Source organism: Sminthopsis crassicaudata, chromosome 1 (genome assembly GCF_048593235.1).
Source record: "Sminthopsis crassicaudata isolate SCR6 chromosome 1, ASM4859323v1, whole genome shotgun sequence".
Taxonomy (NCBI): Eukaryota; Metazoa; Chordata; class Mammalia; order Dasyuromorphia; family Dasyuridae; genus Sminthopsis; species Sminthopsis crassicaudata.
In genome coordinates this window covers 311,506,852-311,527,719 of record NC_133617.1, presented here as the reverse complement: position 1 = coordinate 311,527,719, position 20,868 = coordinate 311,506,852, and the positions used below count along the sequence as shown (strand labels likewise).

At 30.9% G+C, this 20,868-nt stretch overlaps 1 protein-coding gene across 1 annotated transcript in view; it reads right to left on the bottom strand.

Moving 5' to 3' along the window:
* The window catches only part of CDH9 (cadherin 9), a 236,508-nt gene that overhangs the window by 14,480 nt on the left and 201,160 nt on the right, over positions 1-20,868 (bottom strand). The window contains exons 6-7 of the mRNA XM_074279075.1: positions 18,743-18,930; positions 16,567-16,820 (exon numbers count right to left, since the gene is read on the bottom strand). Of these exons, the coding sequence (XP_074135176.1) occupies positions 16,567-16,820; positions 18,743-18,930 (442 nt within the window). The remainder of the gene's footprint in view (positions 1-16,566; positions 16,821-18,742; positions 18,931-20,868) is intronic.

Below are 20,868 nucleotides of genomic sequence, written 5' to 3'. Positions count from 1 at the left end.
CTCGAAGACTCTATTAACATTGGTATTGACATTTGGGAATGAATCTATGTACTTGGCGTTTTCTAGCTTTGCTCTTTTGCAAGAACTAATTATGAAGCACCTCTAACATTCTGCTAAAATTAACCTAGCAGCACTTCACTTATTCTAGGTTAACTTAAGCAGAATGTTGGAAATGTTCCATAATTAGTTATTGAATTGAATTATTAACAAATAATAGTGTAACCTTTTTTAAGGGACCCATGTCTCTATCCTAATAGATTACAAATTAATTGATCAGGTTGCTGTTTTGAGTGGAATTGCAACCATAACTAAGTGATCTCTGTTGTTTGGTTGTTCACAATCTCATTTATGATTTTCTCAGGAAAGATATTAGAGTGACTTGCCATTTCCTCCTCCAACTATTTTTTTAATAATTGAGGAAACTAAAACAAACAAATTTAATTCACTGGTCCAGTCATGCAAATAGGGTGAAGCAAAAATTTGAAATCAATTCTTCCTCACTTCAGAATCAGTGCTTTATTCACAGTGCTGTCACCTGTCTGTACCAGGTTATTTGTACTTTAATTACAATAGCATTTAAGACTTCTATGAAAACAAAAGTCTCTATTTTTAGTGTACTACTCTTGTTATTGTTGTTGTTGTTTTAAATCTTTGCAGTCACTCCTTCTGCAGAGTGTATTATGGAGCACCAGAAAGTTCTGATTCTGCATTCATTGGTTTTTAACAAATATGTCAGGAAACACACTGTAGAAATATTATCTTATAATCTAACTGTCTGAACAGCTGCCAGTGATCTACAAGTAGAAATCCCTCAGTTCCCCAAAGCTTAAATCCTTTATTAACTAGCTTCTCAATGGTTTACTGCACAATATTTTGATTTCTGTTGTCAACTTTTGTTGAGTCCTTTATTGATGAAATAATCAATATTTCATAGCTGATATAGAAGCAGAGAATAAAGCAACTTGGCAGAATTGGTCTTTATGCTAAACTAAGAATTGAATTAGCCAAGGGGACAGCTATTCTACATGCTCCTTGGTCTTATAACATATCAGGAAATTTACCATTGCATATTGCCCAAGAGACTAGGCAGTATCCAATTACTTTCTGATATAGTTTTTTCTGGCCTACTGACTTTAAATCTATAGTACTTAAAAGATACAAGATCTGTCAAGCATTATAGTGAGTTTGAAAATTATAGCTTTTTACCTACTATTTTCTTAAATACTATAGCTGGATATTGCTGTCAATTTTAGCACTGGTTTATTCCCTTTGAATAATGACTATATAATTCTGAAACCAAACACTTCTCATTTTTCTATTTACATATATAAAAATAAAACAATGCATGGATGTGTATGTACAAATATATACATATATATGTATATAAGTGCATATGTGTATCTATTTGTGGCATGAAGGATCTTATTTTTAGCCTTTCAGTTAACTAATAAAGGGTATGAGTTTGTTTCTGTTTAGTGGGAGAATTACACCTTATCCCCCAAACCCTTGCCATGACATTATATACAGCAGCAATTGCTGCTTATGGTATTCCTTCATGTGAGATTAATTGTTGCTCTAGCATCACGTAAATTAAGTAGTCTATCGTATGTATGTGTGTGTTGAGAGTCACATTCTGTGGATGTCTTTTATGAAGAGACCTTAAAATCAAGGCTGGGTTGAATTTTTGGAGCAGAAGGTTAGGGAAATTTTAGGTAAAATTAATATTCAAAATCTGTTAAGAGAGATAGTGGAGAGGAAAAAATGATTTATGGCAGTAAGTGAAAGATGAAATTGAATAGGTAAGATGAAGACAGATAATATGAAGCAATAAAATTTGAAATTGAGTCATTCATCCTAAAGAAACCATGAAAATTTATTTTTTCTTTATTTTCCTATCATTTTTTGAACCAAAGGATTATATACTAACATTTGGTAAGGATTGTGATATTCCTGCAAAAATAAATTATAAAGACTATTTCCAAAAGGAAGCAAGAAGAAAGTTCTTCTAAGGTAATAATAAATCATAAGATTATATGAACAATGAATAGTAGTAAATTAGCAAATAAAAACCTTTATATTATTTAGAGTTCAATTCACATACTTCTGGAATATGGAAAAGGGTGTTCTAGTGCTTAGTGTTATAATATAAATTTATACTGGGAAAGTTAATTGATGTGAGGAAGACATAATCCATAAAGGGGATAAAGGAAAATAAGCTGCATTAAATTACATCTTACAAAGCATTGTTCTCTAAATAATAAAGGCACACTTTGTATGACAAACATCAATATTAATACACAGAATATTCTACCTCATATCATTGATTCTGATATAGTATTCTCTGTTTTCTTTTCCCATTCCCCTGAACCTCTTATTTTACTTTTGTGCTTTCTCGTTTGATCATAAATGAAGACTTTTAAAAGGAGTACGTGTGAAGAATAAACTTGAAATACATAAGTTAGAAATACCTGACTCAAATATGAACTCAAACACCTGCTATCTAGTACAAGTCACTTAACCTCTGTTTGCTTTGGTTTCCTCAACTGTAAACTTGGAGTAAAAATTAGCATCAACCTCCCAGGGTAGTTTGAGGATAAAATAATGGTTGTAATGTGCTTACTAATTTATTGGTACCTAGAAAGTGATATAAAAATGCTATTATTACACCACCACCACAACCATTATTACTACTATTTCTATAAATACTATTACTACAACTATTTCTACTACAACTACTGCTACTGCAACTACTATTATTGCTATTACTACTGTCTACTACTACTTCTACTACTATTTCTACTTCCACTATTATTTCTACTTCTACTACTGCTGCTACTACTACTACTGCTATTATTACTGTACCAAGTTTAGAGGAAAATAACAACACAGAGAGAAGAATTTATATTAATTTTAAGAGAAAAAATGAATGAAATGAAGAATACTAGAACTGATGTTTTTATTATTATATTATTCTTATTTGTGGTGCAGAAATGTACTACAGAGGAGTATTTCTCAAACTTTTTTCCATTCCTGACCCTTTTTTTGTCTATTTTTTTATGTGACTCTGGGTACATAGGTATATAAAATAGTTATACAAATCACACAATTATTGATAATAAAATCACCATTTTCTGATCCCCATTCAGTTACATTCAGTTACAAAATCCCACATGTAGTTGTGATCCACACTTTAAAAAAGTGAAATATAGTGCTGACCCTGGAGCCCCTGAGTTAAAATATAGTCTCAGATACTTACTAGCTATGTGACCCTGGCCAAGTCAGTTAGCCCTGTTTGCCTCAGTTTCCTCATCTAAGAAATGAGCTGGAGAAGGAAATGAGAAACCACTCTAGGATCTTTGCCAAGGAAATCACAAATGGGATCAGAGTCAGACAACTAAAACAACTGAATAACAATATAACTTATTCAAATGAATTCAAAAGTATGTTGCATTATCATTTTGTTTTTGTTGTTCAGTGAAATTGCCATTTGTTAAAAATGACTTTCATATTTATCTGAAGCAAATAATTGCCTAGGAATAGTGAAATATTTTTACAATACTAGAAATACTAGATTTGTACTAATACATGCCTCATACTTACAAGATGTTGTTTAGGTTAAGAGCAATTCACTTCATACTAAATAAATTAGTATATAATACACCACCTATGGTTTTGCACTTCTCCCCTACACATTTACATGATGAACAAAATGCTAATAGTTAATAATGTACAATACAAACATTAGCACTGACTCTGTAGTTAGAGGACTTAGATTCATTTTTACCTTAGATCATTACTGTGTGACTTTGAACTTAAATTCTCAACAAAGCACAGTGGAACCTCAGCATCACACAGTAATTAAGGAGCACACTAATGAATACATTCTGACAAACAGATGTGGTTATTCAGCAACATTTAGGAATTTTTCATTGGTGATAAAAAGCAATAAGCATTGGTGATAAGACATGAAGAATAACTAATAGGCAAGAAAATTAAGGAAACTGAGTTTTTATCCTGACTTCATTAATAAATATTTGCTTATAAATATGTCTTCTTCTAGATACCTAAAATTCTTCATTTATAGCTAGATATCAAATGACTATATGTCTGGATATATGCATATAAGTATATGTTCACAAATGTACATATTTAGCATTCTTAAAATATGCATACAATATAAAGATTGAGATAGCAGTATCTATATATCTATGTATATCTATGTCTTAAAACATGAATTTTGGTTTTACAATCAATGGAAGGAAACTTGGTCTTTTTCTTGACTTCATTAATAAATACTTGCATAACTATATAGATTTATTTATACATACATATGAATGTGCATGTATCCCCTATACTAATGAAATCACATATGCTCTACCTCTAGATACCTAAATTTCTTCATTTATATCTAGACATCAAATGACTATATATCTGGATATATGCATATAAGTATATGCCCACATATGTATATATTCAGCATTCTTAAATTAAAATAACCATCAATACCCTGGACAGACATATCAGAAGATGAATTAATTGGACCAAGTATTGAAAAGAAAGAAGAATTCTGTTTATTCTTGGTAAAAATTAATCTTATTTTTATCATAATAAATGACATTTTCAGAACTCTTTTATGTTTCTAAAGGCCATTTTATCTTCAGAATAATCTTGTGAGTTAAGTGCTATACATAAAATAGATAGTACTATTCCTAGTTTACAAATGAGCAAAGTAAGATTGACAGAAAGCTTCCTATAAAAATAGCTAGAATTCATGCAGAGATTTAAGTTTTCAAATTATTTACAAATTTATGTCATTTTACCTTTACAACTCTAGTAGGTGATTACTATTATTATGCTATTTTAAAATGAGGAAACTGAGGCAAGATGATATTAAATAACTTCCCCCAGAATCACATAGCTAGCAACTATTGGAGACCAAATCTGAATTCAAGTCTTCTTCACTAGAAATTCAGAGCTCCAACCACTGTGCCATCAAACTACTTTAAATCCCTTTAAAAAAATGTACTCAGATCTTCTTGTCTCCAGGTCTAGCACTTTATTAATTTCACCATGCTACCTCTCTTAGCTTGAATATTCTTATGACAATTGTATATGGTTATTAATTATATATAGCCTAAAAGACAATGTAGGGACATATTGTAGATACAAGTAGGTTAAAGTGTTTTTGCAAATATATACACATATACACCCAGAAAATAAGTAGCAAGAGGGATTGAAACATTAAGAAATACTATAACAAATGGATTTTACAGTAATAATTAGGGATAGAGAATTTGACATATATATGTTTACCTTTTATACATATTATATATGTATATATGTGTTTTTTTTTCTTAAATACAGTCATTTTAATAAAAAGGAATGGAATAAGTACTGAGCAGGTTCTTTCACCGACATAGGATTGCCCAAGTACATTTTCTGCTCTTGAGGATAATACTATACCATTGTTTAGAAGAGGAGACAAATGTCATACAAGAAGCCATGGATGGAAATGTAATTTTGATACAGAAAACAACAATAAAAAGAATAACAAATAATTCCCTCATGCATAAATAATTAAATATGGAAAGGAAAAATGATAATTTTTATCAAACTCCTCAAGTGCAATCCATTTTGCCACATATTGCTGTATAACCTCTATTTGAAAGCTTCTGGATGAAGAAACAGCACTATAAAAACACAGTTTGAAAATTTCAAGTCTGCAGTTTGTAATACAGGGATAGAATCACCAGTATATGAATAGTTCTATGGTAGTTTGATTTATTATCCCTGGAGAGATTTAGTATAGCAAGAAAATATTGGGGAAAAAATACCAAAATAACAACCCCCAAATACCTTTCTCTGCTTCTACAACTCTTGCCCTAAGACCTGAGCAGATTTTGTTTAAAGGGAAATATATGGATATGTGAAATTTTACTAGGCAATATGTCAGAGTGAGATGGGCATTGGAGTGGTGTTCAGATAATAGACAGTGGGTTCAATTGTGGCTCCCAAATAACTGGTCATGTGATTTGGGTGAAATCACTCTCTTTGGCTCTCAATCAGCATAATGAAGGATATGATGATTACTAAGCCTCTTCCATTTTGAGCACTATGTGATTTGATGCTTGGATCTTCGGGAGATTTGCTGAGGGGGGGGCAAAATTTATTCATTCTTTACATTGGTTTTATCCCTGGATTTTTCCTTGAAAAGGAAGATCCCTTTTTTTTTTTAATTTTTTTTTTACCAAAGAGAGTCTTTTAAGGACTTAGTTCAGTTGACAGTGATGTAAATTCAAGTTTCTCTATTCATAATATTTTGCTCACTGGATTCTCCCTTGGGAAGCTGAAGCAAGAGATGTTATGTCAACTATCCAAAGTTGTTTTATTTGTTTTTTCCCCTCAAAGTTCTTTCTTATTGTCCTCTTTACAATCTCTTATGTTACTATCATACTCTTCTCCTTGATAGTCTTTTCTCTCTGGTTTATTTTTTCCCAATCCCTAAACATAACTCTCTCCTTGTCCTCTTCCAATTTCTGAGATCATTCCTTCTTAGTCTCTTGCTGGATCATCATCCCTTTCACTTCCTTAACTATAATCATCCACAGTGCAATGTCATGCCTTTTTTTTTCTCTTCTATTTCTATGCTCCTTCTTTGGTGATCTAATCATTTCCTGTGGATTTAAGTACCTTATCTAAGCTTATGCTTCTAAAGTCTCCCTATTATCTGCTGATTTTCTATTACTCGTCTCTAATTATCCCTTAGTACACATTATTATTAAAGCTCTAGAGAGTATAGGAATAAATGGAATTTTCCTTAAAATTATAGGAAACATCTATCAAAAACTATCAGCAAGCACTATGATTAATAGGAATAAGCTAGGAACCTTCTCACTAAGATCAGATTTGAAATAAGAATGTCTGTTATCACCATTGCTATTCAATATTATACTAGAAACATTAATTTTAAAAAAGAAAGAAAAATAGAAAATTGAAGGAATCATATAGACAATTAAAAAACAAGAATATCACTCTTTGTAGATGATATGATAGTATACTTAGAGAATCAACTAGAAAAAAAAACTACTTGAAATAATTAACAACTTCAGAAAAGTTGCAGAATATAGGATTTTGTGCAAACAAAACCATTGCATCCAAGATTAGAAGGAAAGTTGAAAGATGGTAAGCAATTTTTACATTCAATGTTTTTAATAAAGGCCTCATTTTTTCAAATAAATGGAGAACTTAGTCAAATGTATAAGAATACAAGTCATTCCCCAGTTGATAAATGGTCAATGCATATGAACAGGCAATTTTCAGATGATGAAATTAAAATTATTTATAATATAAAAAAGTTCTAAATGATTAATAATTAGAAAAAAATGCAAATTTAAAAAACTCTGAGGTATCACTTTATATCTATTAGATTGGCTAAGATAATCATCAGGAAAGAAGTAGCAAAATTAGGACACTACTGTGTTGTTGGTGAAATTTGAACTGGCTGAAGCATTTTGGAGAACAATCTGGCACTATTCCCAAATTCAGCAATACCATTCCTAGGTTGGTATCCCAAAGAGATTATAAAAAAAGAGTGAAAAAAAAAACATGTATAAAAATATTGATAGTAGCTCCATCTATATATTTGAGGGGAAAATAATTAGAAATTGAAGGGATGGACATCAATTGTGAAATGGCTATATATATATATATGTTATGCTATATGAAGTGGAATACTCACTTGCTATAAGAAATGAACAGGTGAATTTCAGAAAGAAATTGAATAGTCTAAATGAACTGATATGAAGTGAACTGAGCAGAAGCAGGAGATCTTTGTGCATCAATAATAGCAACATTATGTAATGATAAACCATGATGGATTTAGCTCTATTTACAATGCTATCGCTCTATTTAGAAAAACAATGATCCAGGATAATCCCAAAAGACTCATGATGGAAAATGCTATCGATTTCTACTGAAATGGAATCTTAATGATTTTTTTTCACTTTTGTTTGTATTTTTTTTCTTTTTTGCTGCTTCTTTCACAATTTGATTAATGTGGAAATGTGATTAATATGATTGTTCATGTATATAACCTATATGGAGTAGAGAAAGGGAGACAGGAAGGGGAACAATTTGCAACTCAAAATCTTATAAAAGTGCATGTTGAAAATGTTCATTATATTGACAAATGTTGGAGGGGATGTGGGGAAACTGGGACACTAATACATTGCTGGTGGAGTTGTGAAAGAATCCAGCCATTCTGGAGAGCAATCTGGAATTATGCCCAAAAAGTTATCAAACTGTGCATACCCTTTGACCCAGCAGCGCTACTACTGGGATTATATCCCAAAGAAATACTAAAGAGCGGAAAGAGACATATATGTGCCAAAATGTTTGTGGCGGCTCTTTTTGTTGTAGCTAGAAACTGGAGGATGAATGGATGTCCATCAGTTGGAGAATGGTTGGGTAAATTGTGGTATATGAAGGTTATGGAATATTATTGCTCGGTAAGAAATGACCAGCAGGAGGAATATAGAGAGGCCTGGAGAGACTTAAATCAACTGATGCTGAGTGAAATGAGCAGAACCAGAAGATCACTGTACACTTCAACAACAATGCTGTATGAGGATGTATTCTGATGGAAGTGGAAATCTTCAACATAAAGAAGATCCAACTCACTTCCAGTTGATCAATGATGGACAGAGGTAGCTGCACCCAGAGAAGAAACACTGGGAGGGGAATGAAAATTGTTAGCACTAATATCTGTCTGCCCAGGTTGCATGTACCTTCGGAATCTAATGTTTATTGTGCAACAAGAAAGTGATATTCGCACACATGTATTGTACCTAGACTATATTGTAACACATGTAAAATGTATGGTATTGCCTGTCGTCGGGGGGAGGGAATAGAGGGAGGGGGGGTAAATTGGAAAAATGAATACAAGGGATAATATTATAAAATATATATATATATATATAATAAAAAAAAAAAAAAAAAAAAAAAAAAAAAGAATTAAAGAAATGTGAAAATAAAAAAAAAAAAAAAAAAAAAAAAAAAAAAAAAAAAAAAAAATGTTCATTATTACATACAATTGGAAAATACTATTAACTGGGGAAAACTAAACTGTCCTAGTTCTCAACTGTCTCCAAGATCAAATATACAATACTCTCAAATTCAAAGTGTTTTATAACCTGTCCACCTCTCACACCTTAGAAACAAACAAACAAAAATAAAACCAAATTTGTCCATTTTGAGACGTTTTACACTTACTCTTCATTTAGTACTCTTTAATCAAATGGAACTGGTTTCTCCCTATTATTCCATGAACAAGATATCCTTGATTCTGGTCATTGTTTTAATTATTCTTATGTCAGGAATGCTTCCTTCCCTAATCTCTGCCTCCTGGTTTCTCTGACCTCCTTTAAGTTATAACTAAAATTCCATTTTCTATGGGAAACCTTCACAAACTCTCCCAATTCCATTTTTAAATTAGACCATATTATCCCACAGATAATAGATATAGATATAGAGATAGAGATATAGATATAGATATAGATATAGATATAGATATAGATATAGATATAGATATAGATATAGATATAGATATAGATATAGATATAGATATAGATATAGATAGATATAGATATAGACATAGATATATGTGTGTGTGTGTTTAATTGTCTCCCACATTACATGGTGAAGTCCATAAAAGTAGAATTTGTTTTTGCTTCTTATTTTTTTGTTTTGTTTTATTATTGAATTATTTTATTTGTTTCTAACTTGTGTCAATCATTTGAGTTTTTCTTATCATAAATTCCAGAGTGGTTTTCAATTTCTTTTTCTAGCTCATTTTACATATTAGGAAACTGAGGTAAACAGGAATAAGTGACTTTCCAGGGATCATACAGCTAATAAGTATCTGAAAATGGAATTGAACTAAGATCTTTCTGACTCAGGATTGATGTTTTCTCCATTGCGTCACCTTCAGCTACCTCCTATACATACTATGGGTTTAATAAATAAATATTAATAGATGCTCAATTGTTGGGAGAGATCTGTAAATATTTAGAAACTAGTATCCTTTTTATTTTGAAAATGGAGGTTATATTTTCTGTTTTTCTTCCATCAAATCTCTTCAAGCAAATTATCAGGATTCATTTTGGATAGTCTATATCTCAACAAATGGACTGTTAATAGAACTCCTAGATGTTGGTGAACTAATTATCCTCTATGAAGAAGTGTCTGATTGCCTTCAGACACTAGGGAGTAAGGGGCAGGAGAAGATTCTTTTCATTGTAAAGTAATTAATTGGTTTTACTATTGCTAAATGGATTTTGCTTCAGTTTTATCATGCATTTATCTTCAGAGGCACCTGATGGTTCAGTGGATAGAATGGATTGAGTGTTGGCTCTGAAGTCTTACCTCAGACATTTGTTAGGTGTGTGACCTTAAACAAGTTTCCTACTGTCAGGTTTCCCAACTATAAAATGCAGATAATAATAACTACATCCTGGGATTACTGAACAATTCATATGAATTAATATTTGAACAAATGCTTGAAACATATTAGGTTCTACAGAAATGTTAGCTATTATTATTGACTTTTTCAGTATGGGAATGTTATTTTTAGTTCCATAATCTTTGGAATGAAATTCCAATCCAAAACAACAAACTGGAGGTCTAATATACTTACTTTTACTTGGTCTTTTTCTGCAAAATTCTAATACCTTTGTCAGGAATTAATTGCCTCATCTTATTTTTCTTTTCATTATCAGTGGAAAGAAAGCAGCTTGCTTTCTCTTTGCTGCCTCTCTATTATAAACTCCTAAACTTTTCTGAGTCATAATGAAATATCTCGGCAACAAGTTGTGTTTGGTTATATGAGCTTTCAAGTTGATATCAATGGCAAGGGTGCTCCTAAAAATAGTTGAACTTTAAAATGCAGTGATATCATAAGAGGTGGGAGGTAGGAAGCATCTGTTCTCAGAAGCTGTGAGGATATAATCAAGTCTGTAACCTGAGGGAAACTTGATTACTAATGAAGTGAGGCAGAGCTGACAACAGCTGCTAATTGTAATGATAATCTCAAATCCTTTTTACATGTTGTAAGTGGCAGAAGAATTTCCAAAAGTGTGTGTGATGAATGTTTTGCTGTTTGGTGGAATTAGTTTCCTACCTTCTGAGGCAGAGAACTCCTACTTTAATATAATCCTTTCCTTCAGAATCCCTCCAACTATAGGAGAGAAGAATTAGACCTTCTGGGGCCTATACTTGTTAAATAAGAATACCAGAGTCTCACTGATAACAGAATTGATATTCTAAATGATCATAGATTGGTAAGAAAACATCATGATACCCTGAAATATATGTATGGAGTTACCATAAATACTTTGATTTGAACTATAGATTACTCATGTGTTATTTGTGTAACTCTGGAAAAGTAACATATCCTTCAAGTTCCTCCTCTGTAAAAATAGGAGTTTCTGCTGAACCTCTCTTCTGTTTCTCAAATTTTATGATTTTATAATTCTTAGTGATTCTAAGTATGATATAAACTGAGAGACTGATATCTTTTAGAGAGAAAATAGTTCTCCAAGGAGCTATTATAATTATGTATTGGATATTTAAGTTTCCTATTAAAATGTAAATATTGCTATGATGAATTCAAAATTACAAATTAAAAAAAAAAAAAAAACAAAAACATTTCTTGAAGACTATGAACCAAAAAAATATCAAAATCTACTCACAAGCCAATAGCCCTAAACCTCCTAACCATGTAATAAGGAAATGTTTAACCCAATAAATAAAAATAAAATACTACACAAGTAATGAAGCCCATAGGAAATTTTTTTTCCTATTTTAATGCTAAACTACTAATGTAACCAATGGAAGATTTAGAGAATGCTTCTTCCAATTCCCACTCCCACTGCCAAACTCAGGTTCCAAGAGCTAATTGGACTAACTTTCCCTCAGAGTTCTAGGGGTGCCTCTGAGGTTTCAGGAATACTCTTTAATGCCATTGGTTAAATCTCCACTGATGTGCTCCCTCCCCCCATTGGCAGTTGAAAATCAATTTAATCAAACTTTTGATTTCAGCAAATTTTAGAATTTACTAAGATGATACTGTAAGAAAAGTTGGCAGGAAACATTTCTCAACTCCCCTCAAAGTATATGATACGTAAATGTTCATATTGAGCCTATGGAAAAACAAGCTCAAATTTGGAGAGCACATGTAGCCAAGGCATAGCTCATAGCTTGTAGTTGCTGTAAGTCTTTTTTCCTCATTGTTGAGGTGCCCGAAAACTTTTTCTTAGACTTATGGAGTGTCTTTGATGGGATGTTTGTAAAGCCACGAATCCAGTCTATCCTGCATCTCTGATAATCCAGTCCAAAATCTAATTTAGAGATGTCATTTAAGACAAGGATGTGAACACGGGAATCATTCCTAGTGTTATCTAGTGTGCTGATGAGAACGTGAGAAGTTAAATAGCTTCTAGTCTAAAGTTTCAAAGCTGGAAAATCCTCCTAAAGAAGAGAAAGGAGACCTGTTCAAAGATAGTCTTATTCTTTTTCCCTCTTCTCAATACCTATCAGAGTTTCCCTCTCAAGAGTTTCATCTAGAACTCTGCAATCACTAGTATTTCTGTAATTTCCTCCTTTCTCATCTCCATTGATTATTTTTAGATGATTTTGTGGTCAAATTTCTTCAGCCTATCACAAAACATTTCTTGCAATACTATGGTAATCTAGAGATTTATTGTATTGAGATTAAACTCTTTGGATTGATTAATTGACTGAAGGATTGAGTTGTGTTTTCACCCATTTAATATATTAGAACTAAAATGAGATCTTGGTTTCATCTGACTCTTTCCAAAGAAAACACCTGACACCTTTATCAAGTAAAGACAAATTTGATTACAGAATCCCTCTTATCGATTGAGGCAAAGATATGTGACTCTAGAGAGGCAGAACCTGAAGGGAAGATCAGTTAAAATAGAAAGTTACAAAAAAACATTTCTACCTGCTTCACAATGTTGCTTAGGGATTTTCTTGATTTTAATCAGTATCATATTACTGGCTTTAATCTTCAGCAACTGTATAATCCAATATGTTTGTTAAAAATTTAGAGAAAATTTTACTCCTTTAGGGTCTATAGATGACTTACTAATCTCTTAGTTTATGTTTTTTTTTTTTTTAATTTCATTTTTGTTCAGAACTTTTTGACTCTTTCAAACTAGGATCACTTAGGAAAATTAGGAAATTTCTCTGGGCATAGTGTAATTATTTATTATTTTAGGGGCAGATTTCATTTCCTACTAGATTACAAATTGTTTAATGTTCTAATTGCATTCTTTAAATCCCCTCTAAATCATTCTCATTAGATCCTGTGTCTTCTAAATTTAAGTAGAGATTCATAGAGACTGAAAAGATTTTCAATGATATAAAATTTCAGAGTGTGAAAGTCTAAATCATTAGTGATATAGTCATCAAACATTGGTGACTATAGTATGACTTCTCAGTAATTTTAGTACTTACCATATTATCCTATGTTATATTCTTTTATAGATCCCTTATTAGTCACTATTACAAAGAATAAATCTATAAAAATTTAACATAATGATCCTAACAGTTAGGCATGCAGCTCCTATCTAGAGACATACATATTAGGGACTGCTTTGAGAGTATGCCTGTATGAAAGGAGAAATGGTTGGGGCTCCCTCTGCAGGTTATTGACTATTCTACTATGTTTTCATGACTTACTTTTAAAGATGCCATCTTTATTTAACATAATTCAGCAGCATTTTAAAATTTGTTCAACTGCATCCTTATTTAAAATAATTCACAAGCAGTAAAAACAACAACAACAACAACAACAACAACAACAACAATAACAAAAAAGAAACTGAATAATCAACCAATCAATCAAAAATAAAACAAACAAGATTTCTTCAACATATCTTTATTAGGGGCTCTTAATTTTTTTCTTTTTTTGGCTTAGATCTTTTGGGTAGTCTAGGAAAACGTAAAATGATTTTCAGAATAATATTTTCAAATGTATAAAATAAAGTAAACGTGATTTCAAATGAATGCAATATATTAAGCTATAATTTTGAAATTATTCTCTTTTTTAATTTTATAAATTCTATTAAAAACTTTAAAAGTTCTTATCTTTAGAAGAGATTATAAAGCTGATGTGAAGATTATAAATTCTGAATTAGACAGGAACTTTTGTGTTACAGAAGAATAAACTATACCAAAGTTATTCAGATGTTGAGCATGAGACTGACCATATGTACACAGGTCCTTTGGAATCAGTCTTACCCCTTACTATGTTATTCTGACTTTCTTATCACCACTGATCAATTCAGTAAATGACAAATTGAAAGCAAGAAAAAGCATTACATGGGGAAAGTTCTTAGTAGGTACCCTCTATTGGTTTAGTGCTTAAGTATCAAAGTATCAACATAGCTAAATTCCCCAAGGACCTAAGCTAAAGAATAAAGTTCAAACTTTTTCAATCCAGATGAAATTGATTTAAAGTGGTTAAATTAAATTAAATCATTTTGGCTATTATAAACACTTAAATTACTATGAAAGACAAATTAAAAAGAGACAATCTTCATCCAGAGGAAACATATAAGTAGAAATGTGTATAGAAAAAAATTACACATATTATATATACACTTGAAATATTATGTTTAATCATTTAAAAAATAATACGGTACGGAAATGATTTTTGTTTAATATTTTTTTAAAAAATATTTCTCTAAAGCACATATTTAATCTTGTCATTTTTCCAGTTCAATAAGCCCAAATCTCTCTCTATTACTTCAAGAACCATATAGAAAAATACTCTTTTAGCATTTTAAATTCTTCATAACATGACCCCTTTTTCTTTTTTGAGTCTTATGAGATTTTACTCCTTATCATGTATTTGATAATAGAGCCACACAGGCATTTTTCCCATACAAAACATTACTTCTGCCAGTTCCCTGCTATTTTACTGACTGTCCTCCCAAATTAAAATGCTGTCCCTCTTTATCTCTCACTCCGGTTTTCTCTGGCATCTTCTAAGATTCAGCTTATTTCTATATATAGTCTTCATGCCTCTCCTTCTATTCCTTACTTTACTTTTCCCAACATACAAATTGTGCTTTCCCTCTGAGACTGCCTTCCAATTTCAATGTATATGTTACAAGTATAGTTTTTTCATTGATGCCTATTAAAATGCAAAATATTTAAAGCCAGATTTATACAGATCCCTTCCCTGCCTTACTTTGTATACTCTGTGTTTAACATGACTATGACAAATATAAAGATACATAACTTTATATAATAAATAATATATAAATGTATATTCTTATGTATATATACACTTATTTGTAAATATAGTTATGCATATATAATTGCATATATTTGAACAAATTCATTTTGCAAAAAGTAACTTCTGAAAATGATATATATTTTTTATTTTAAAATCAATTTTGCCACATATGTTGAGCAAATTATACCAAAAAACCTGACTACATATAATACATAAATAGTTAACAGTGTTTTAAAATTAGTTATCTTAATTATACTTTTAACTCCTTTGTTTGCAAAGATGATCAGTATATTAGAAAGATAAACTAATATATTCACAGTTGATTATACATGTAGCTGTTTTGAATAAAGTACACTAATATTTCTTTCTGAATGAGATAATGATGTTATTGTTAAATGTTATTTTTAATTTAAATATGATGGGTTCTTTCCTATTAAAATATTTTCCTATTAATTTTTTTCTAATTTAAAAATATCTTATTCATAGAACAATTTTAAAATTATGCTTTAAAAATTTTCTTCAGAACAAAGACATTACTTATCAATAAACACAAGCACATTAGATAGCTAGCATTTATGAAAAGAAATTAACAAGTGTTATGCAGGTTGAGAAAGCAGAGAGGGATTGCAATAAAGGGTACAGCATACATGTAAATGAAAAGAAAGATCAAACAAAAGTTAATTAAGATAAAAATAACAAGCATATGTCTCTTAATAACCTTGAGAAAATCATCTTGAATTATTAGCACTCAAAATTCTAGCTTTGACAATACTTAATTGAGAAACATTGGGAAAACTGATAGGATAAAACAAAGTCCTAAGGATTCATCAATTATTTTTAACCACATAATGCATCTGTTATATACCAGGCAATTCAAAAAAATCATAGTTATTAATATCTAATGTTGTCTATGGAATATATGGCATCTTAAAATTCAGCTAAAATTTCAGAAACAAATATCTCCTCCAATTTTTCAGTTTTACTTAGAGGTATTAATAATAAGAAGGAGACTAACAATAGATTCACTATCCTAGCTATACCCATGATTTAGAATTGTAATGTTTTCTTATGATTTGTGTGCTAATTTTGATTTGTTTCTAAAGGACTAAGGTGCAAGATAATTACTAATGAATTTAAGAAAAAAATCATATAGTATTTAATTTTTATAAATAAATTGTCAGTAATCAAAGGAAATTTTTTATTTTTGTGAGTGACAATGTAAATGTTTCTGAAGTACTTACTTTATTAAATTCTTCATGGCATCTGGATCATAAGCTATGACTTGTCCAATAATGCTACCCTCTTTGACATCTTCATCTACTTCAATCAAATAAAAGGGTTTGCTGAAGACAGGGGACTCATCAACATCTTCCACAGAAATTTTGACTACTGCTGTATCCTTGAAGGGCCCCAGGTGTCGGAAACGTGGATCGGGGTGGGTATTACTTGCTTCCACCCTTACAGAATATAGCATTTTCTTTTCAAAATCTAATTGCTATAGAAGAAATTGACAATATGTTTCACATTTAACAGCATCACATTCCCATGAATCTATGAGAAGTTAAAACAATAGCAGTCACCTCTCTAGATATCATGAACTACATATAAATAGCTTCCTAAAGTAGTGATCATTATATAAATGACAAAGTTAATGCTTACTTATACCCAAAAATGTAAGCTCTCTATAAAATAGGTATTTCTTAAATGTTTGTGGAATTGGACAGAATAAGCTACTGAGCTTAAAAGACAGCCTGAATTTTACTTCAGATATTTATCATCTTTTATAAAGTCTATTGCAATTGACTCAATCAGCCTTCAGGATTTGAGTCTCTTCCTTATTTAATACCTCTATCAAATATCTGTCAAATTGATATCATAAAATACATATTTTCTATATTATCTCATGTTGGAAATCCAAGAATCTAAAGTGGCTTTGCTATTGACTCTGATACAAAATAAAATCCTTCACTTGAGGATCACCATAATCTGATTCCCACTTATCTTTCCACTTACATTTCATATTACTTTTTATTCACTGTTCTTTTTGGCCAAACTGGCTTGCTAGCTGTTCTACACAAATCACATTCCATATTCTGCCTCCAAATGTTTGCTTAAGTTAAGAATAAACTTTCACATATAATATATATTTATATATGTTTTTTGGAATCTCTCGATTTCTCCAATGTTCCAATCAGGTGATACTTGTAATATGGGCCATGTTGTGATCCTATTTGTTTTTGTTTTGTTCTTTTTTGGGGGGGTTCTGTCTCCATCTTTGTCTTGGTGTGTGTGTATCTTTGTATATATGTATTTCTGTCTCTGTCATTGTGTGTCTTTCTTCCTTCTATGCTTCCCCAGTAGAATATGAACTACTGTGCATTAAGTACTATTTATTATATTTTTTGATCTGCAAGTCTTAATACATGAGCTCACTTGTTGGAGGCAAGTATTAGCTTTTAGATGCAAATGTCTATATTTTTGACTTACCAATATTCAATAGTCTATATGATCTCCAACAATGAAAACTCTCAATTTGGCACTCACAAAGGTTGAAAGAGAAGAGTAAAATGTAAATTAAAATAACAAAGTTTGTCTGACATGAACTATTTAGTCAAGTCAATTTTTAACTAAAATGGCTACTTAAATTGTCTCTACCTGAATCTTAAGAAAAAAAAAATGACACATTTTTATTAGCAATTAGCAGGAAATGTTGAATTCATATTATCTGTTATAACATAAAGTAAAATAAACAAATATTTATAATTTAGCTTAACAGAGTAGTTCAATCATGCAGTGGATAGAGCTTTGGACCTGAATTCAGGAGTATCTGAGTTCAAATTCAATATCAGAGAATTGCTAGCTTATGTGACCCTGGGCAAGTCACTTAACCCTAAATGTCTTGCCAAAACAAACAAAATATTTTTCTTCATGTTTGTCTGAGCATATTTAGAAAAAAAAAATAATATCTACTCTTAAAAATCATCAAGATAATTGTCATAATTAAAACAAAATTTCAACTTATTATCAATATCAATATTGGACTGATTATTAGGATATATATTATATATGTAATAGAGAAGGCAATAACCTTAAAAAGAAGTTCTTTGTATGTTTTAGCCTCATAGTATTCTACTCTCACCCCAGGATAGCTTTAATGAGGCCAAATAAAATAAACGTCAAATATATTATTACAATTATTTTTGATGTTAAATTTTATTGTACAACTATTAGTACTGGATTCATTTTTATTTAAAATGTTACATGTGATTGTTATATGGCAATTAGGAGGTCTTCTGGGAAGCAAAATGCCAAAGGAATTCTCACAAAATAAGTTCATAAGGGATGTATTTCTTATAAAGAAGGTAAAAAATAAATTCCATATTAATTTAGAAAAAAATCACAACAGAGATAACAAACCTTTTTGACAGTTATAATCCCTTCTTGTGTATCCTTGTCTGTGATGATGTCAAACATGTCTGAACCATCTCCTTCCACAAGATTATATTCCATCTCTGCATTCTCTCCCACATCAGGATCATTGGCCTTTACTCTTCCCAATGGGGTTCCAAGGGGCACAGATTCCAGAGAACTTAACTGATATGTACCTGCAAATTAAATGAGTGTTGCTTTGATACTGTGACTTAAAAGACTGAGTAGTATTCATTTCACTTCCTTATTTTTATTTGAATAAAGTTGATTTAAAATTGCAAAACAGTTCATATAATTTTCATCATGCAGAACTCAGAACTTTGTATTATAAAATTATAAAAGTTAATGGGACATTGATGCATTGTTGGTGGAGTTGTGAAAGAATCCAACCATTCTGGAGAGCAATCTGGAATTATGCCCAAAAAGTTGTCAAAATGTGCATACCCTTTGACCCAGCAGTGCTACTACTGGGCTTATATCCCAAGGAAATACTAAAGAAGGGAAAGGGACCTGTATGTGCCAAAATGTTTGTGGCAGCCCTTTTTGTAGTGTCTAGAAACTGGAAAATGAATGGATGCCCATCAATTGGATAATGGTTGGGCAAATTATGGTATATGAATGTTATGGAATATTATTTTTCTGTAAGAGATGACCAACAGGAGGAATACAGAGAGGCTTGGAGACTTATATCAACTAATGCTGAGTGAAGTGAGCAGAACTAGGAGATCATTATCCACTTCAACAATGATACTGTATGAGGATGTATTCTGATAGAAGTGGATATCTTCAACATAGAGAAGAGCTAATCCAATTCCAATTGATCAATGATGGACAGAATCAACTACACCCAGAAAAGGAACACTGGGAAATGAGTGTAAACTGTTAGCATTTTTTGTTTTTTCTTCCCATATTATTTTTACCTTCCAAATACAATTCTTCCTTTGAAACAACAGCAATAAAATTCGGTTCTGCACATATATATTTACTAGGATATACTATAAGATATTTAATATGTATGGGAATGCCTACCATCTAGGGGAGGGGGTGGAGGGAAAGAGGGGAAAAATTGTGAACAGAAGGGAGTACAAGGGATAATGTTGTAAAAAAAAAATTACCTATGCATATGTATTGTCAAAAAAAAGTTATAATTATAAAATTAATTAGAAATAAATAAATAAATAAATGGAATTATTAAAGTTAAGATTTGAAAGACACCTTAGAAATTGTGAAGTTCAAACTGCACATTTTGCAAAAGAGGAAACTAAGGACCATTGAGATGAAGTAATTTTATCAAAATCTCACAGTTAATGAAAGATCTGGAATATGTATCTCATGAAAAGCAGAGGGGAAAGAAAAGAAAGCATATTTCCTTTTTAATTGTCCTTAAAAATGATTGACATACATGCCACTTATAATACATACACATACACACACACATACACATACACACAAACACACACACACACACACACACACACACACATGCATTTCCCTCCCTATGTTTTAAAGCCAGTAACTTATCAAAATAATTACTTTTTGTTTTTGTCATTCTAATTATACTATAGGTTGATAATAAACCATCTAAGCAATAAGCCTGATATTTCTTTTTTAACTTTGTTCACTATTATTTTGACAATTTAAAATAACGTTTACTTTGTTTGCCTTTTTATTTTCCCACTTTCATGTAAAAACAATTTTTAAAATTTGTTTTTAGAGCTTTGAGTTTCAAATTCTGTTTTCTTCTATTCTCCTCGACTCTCATCACCACTGAGAAGGTAAGCATTTCAATACAGATTATACATATGTAGTCATGCAGAACATTTCCATAATAGTCTTGTTGTGAAAGAAAACAGAACAAAAAAAAATGCTCAAGATAAAGGGAAAAATGTATGATTCAATCTGTTTTCAAACACGATCAGTTCTTTCTTTTTTCTGGGAATCTATAGCATTTTTCATCATAAGTCCGTCAGAGTAATATTGGATCATTGTATTGTTGAGAACAAAAGACATTCACAGTTGATCCTCAATATTGCTGTTACTTTTTATATAATGCATTTCATTTTGTATTGGCTCAGGTAAGTTTTTCCAGATTTTTTTCCTATAAAGATTTTTTT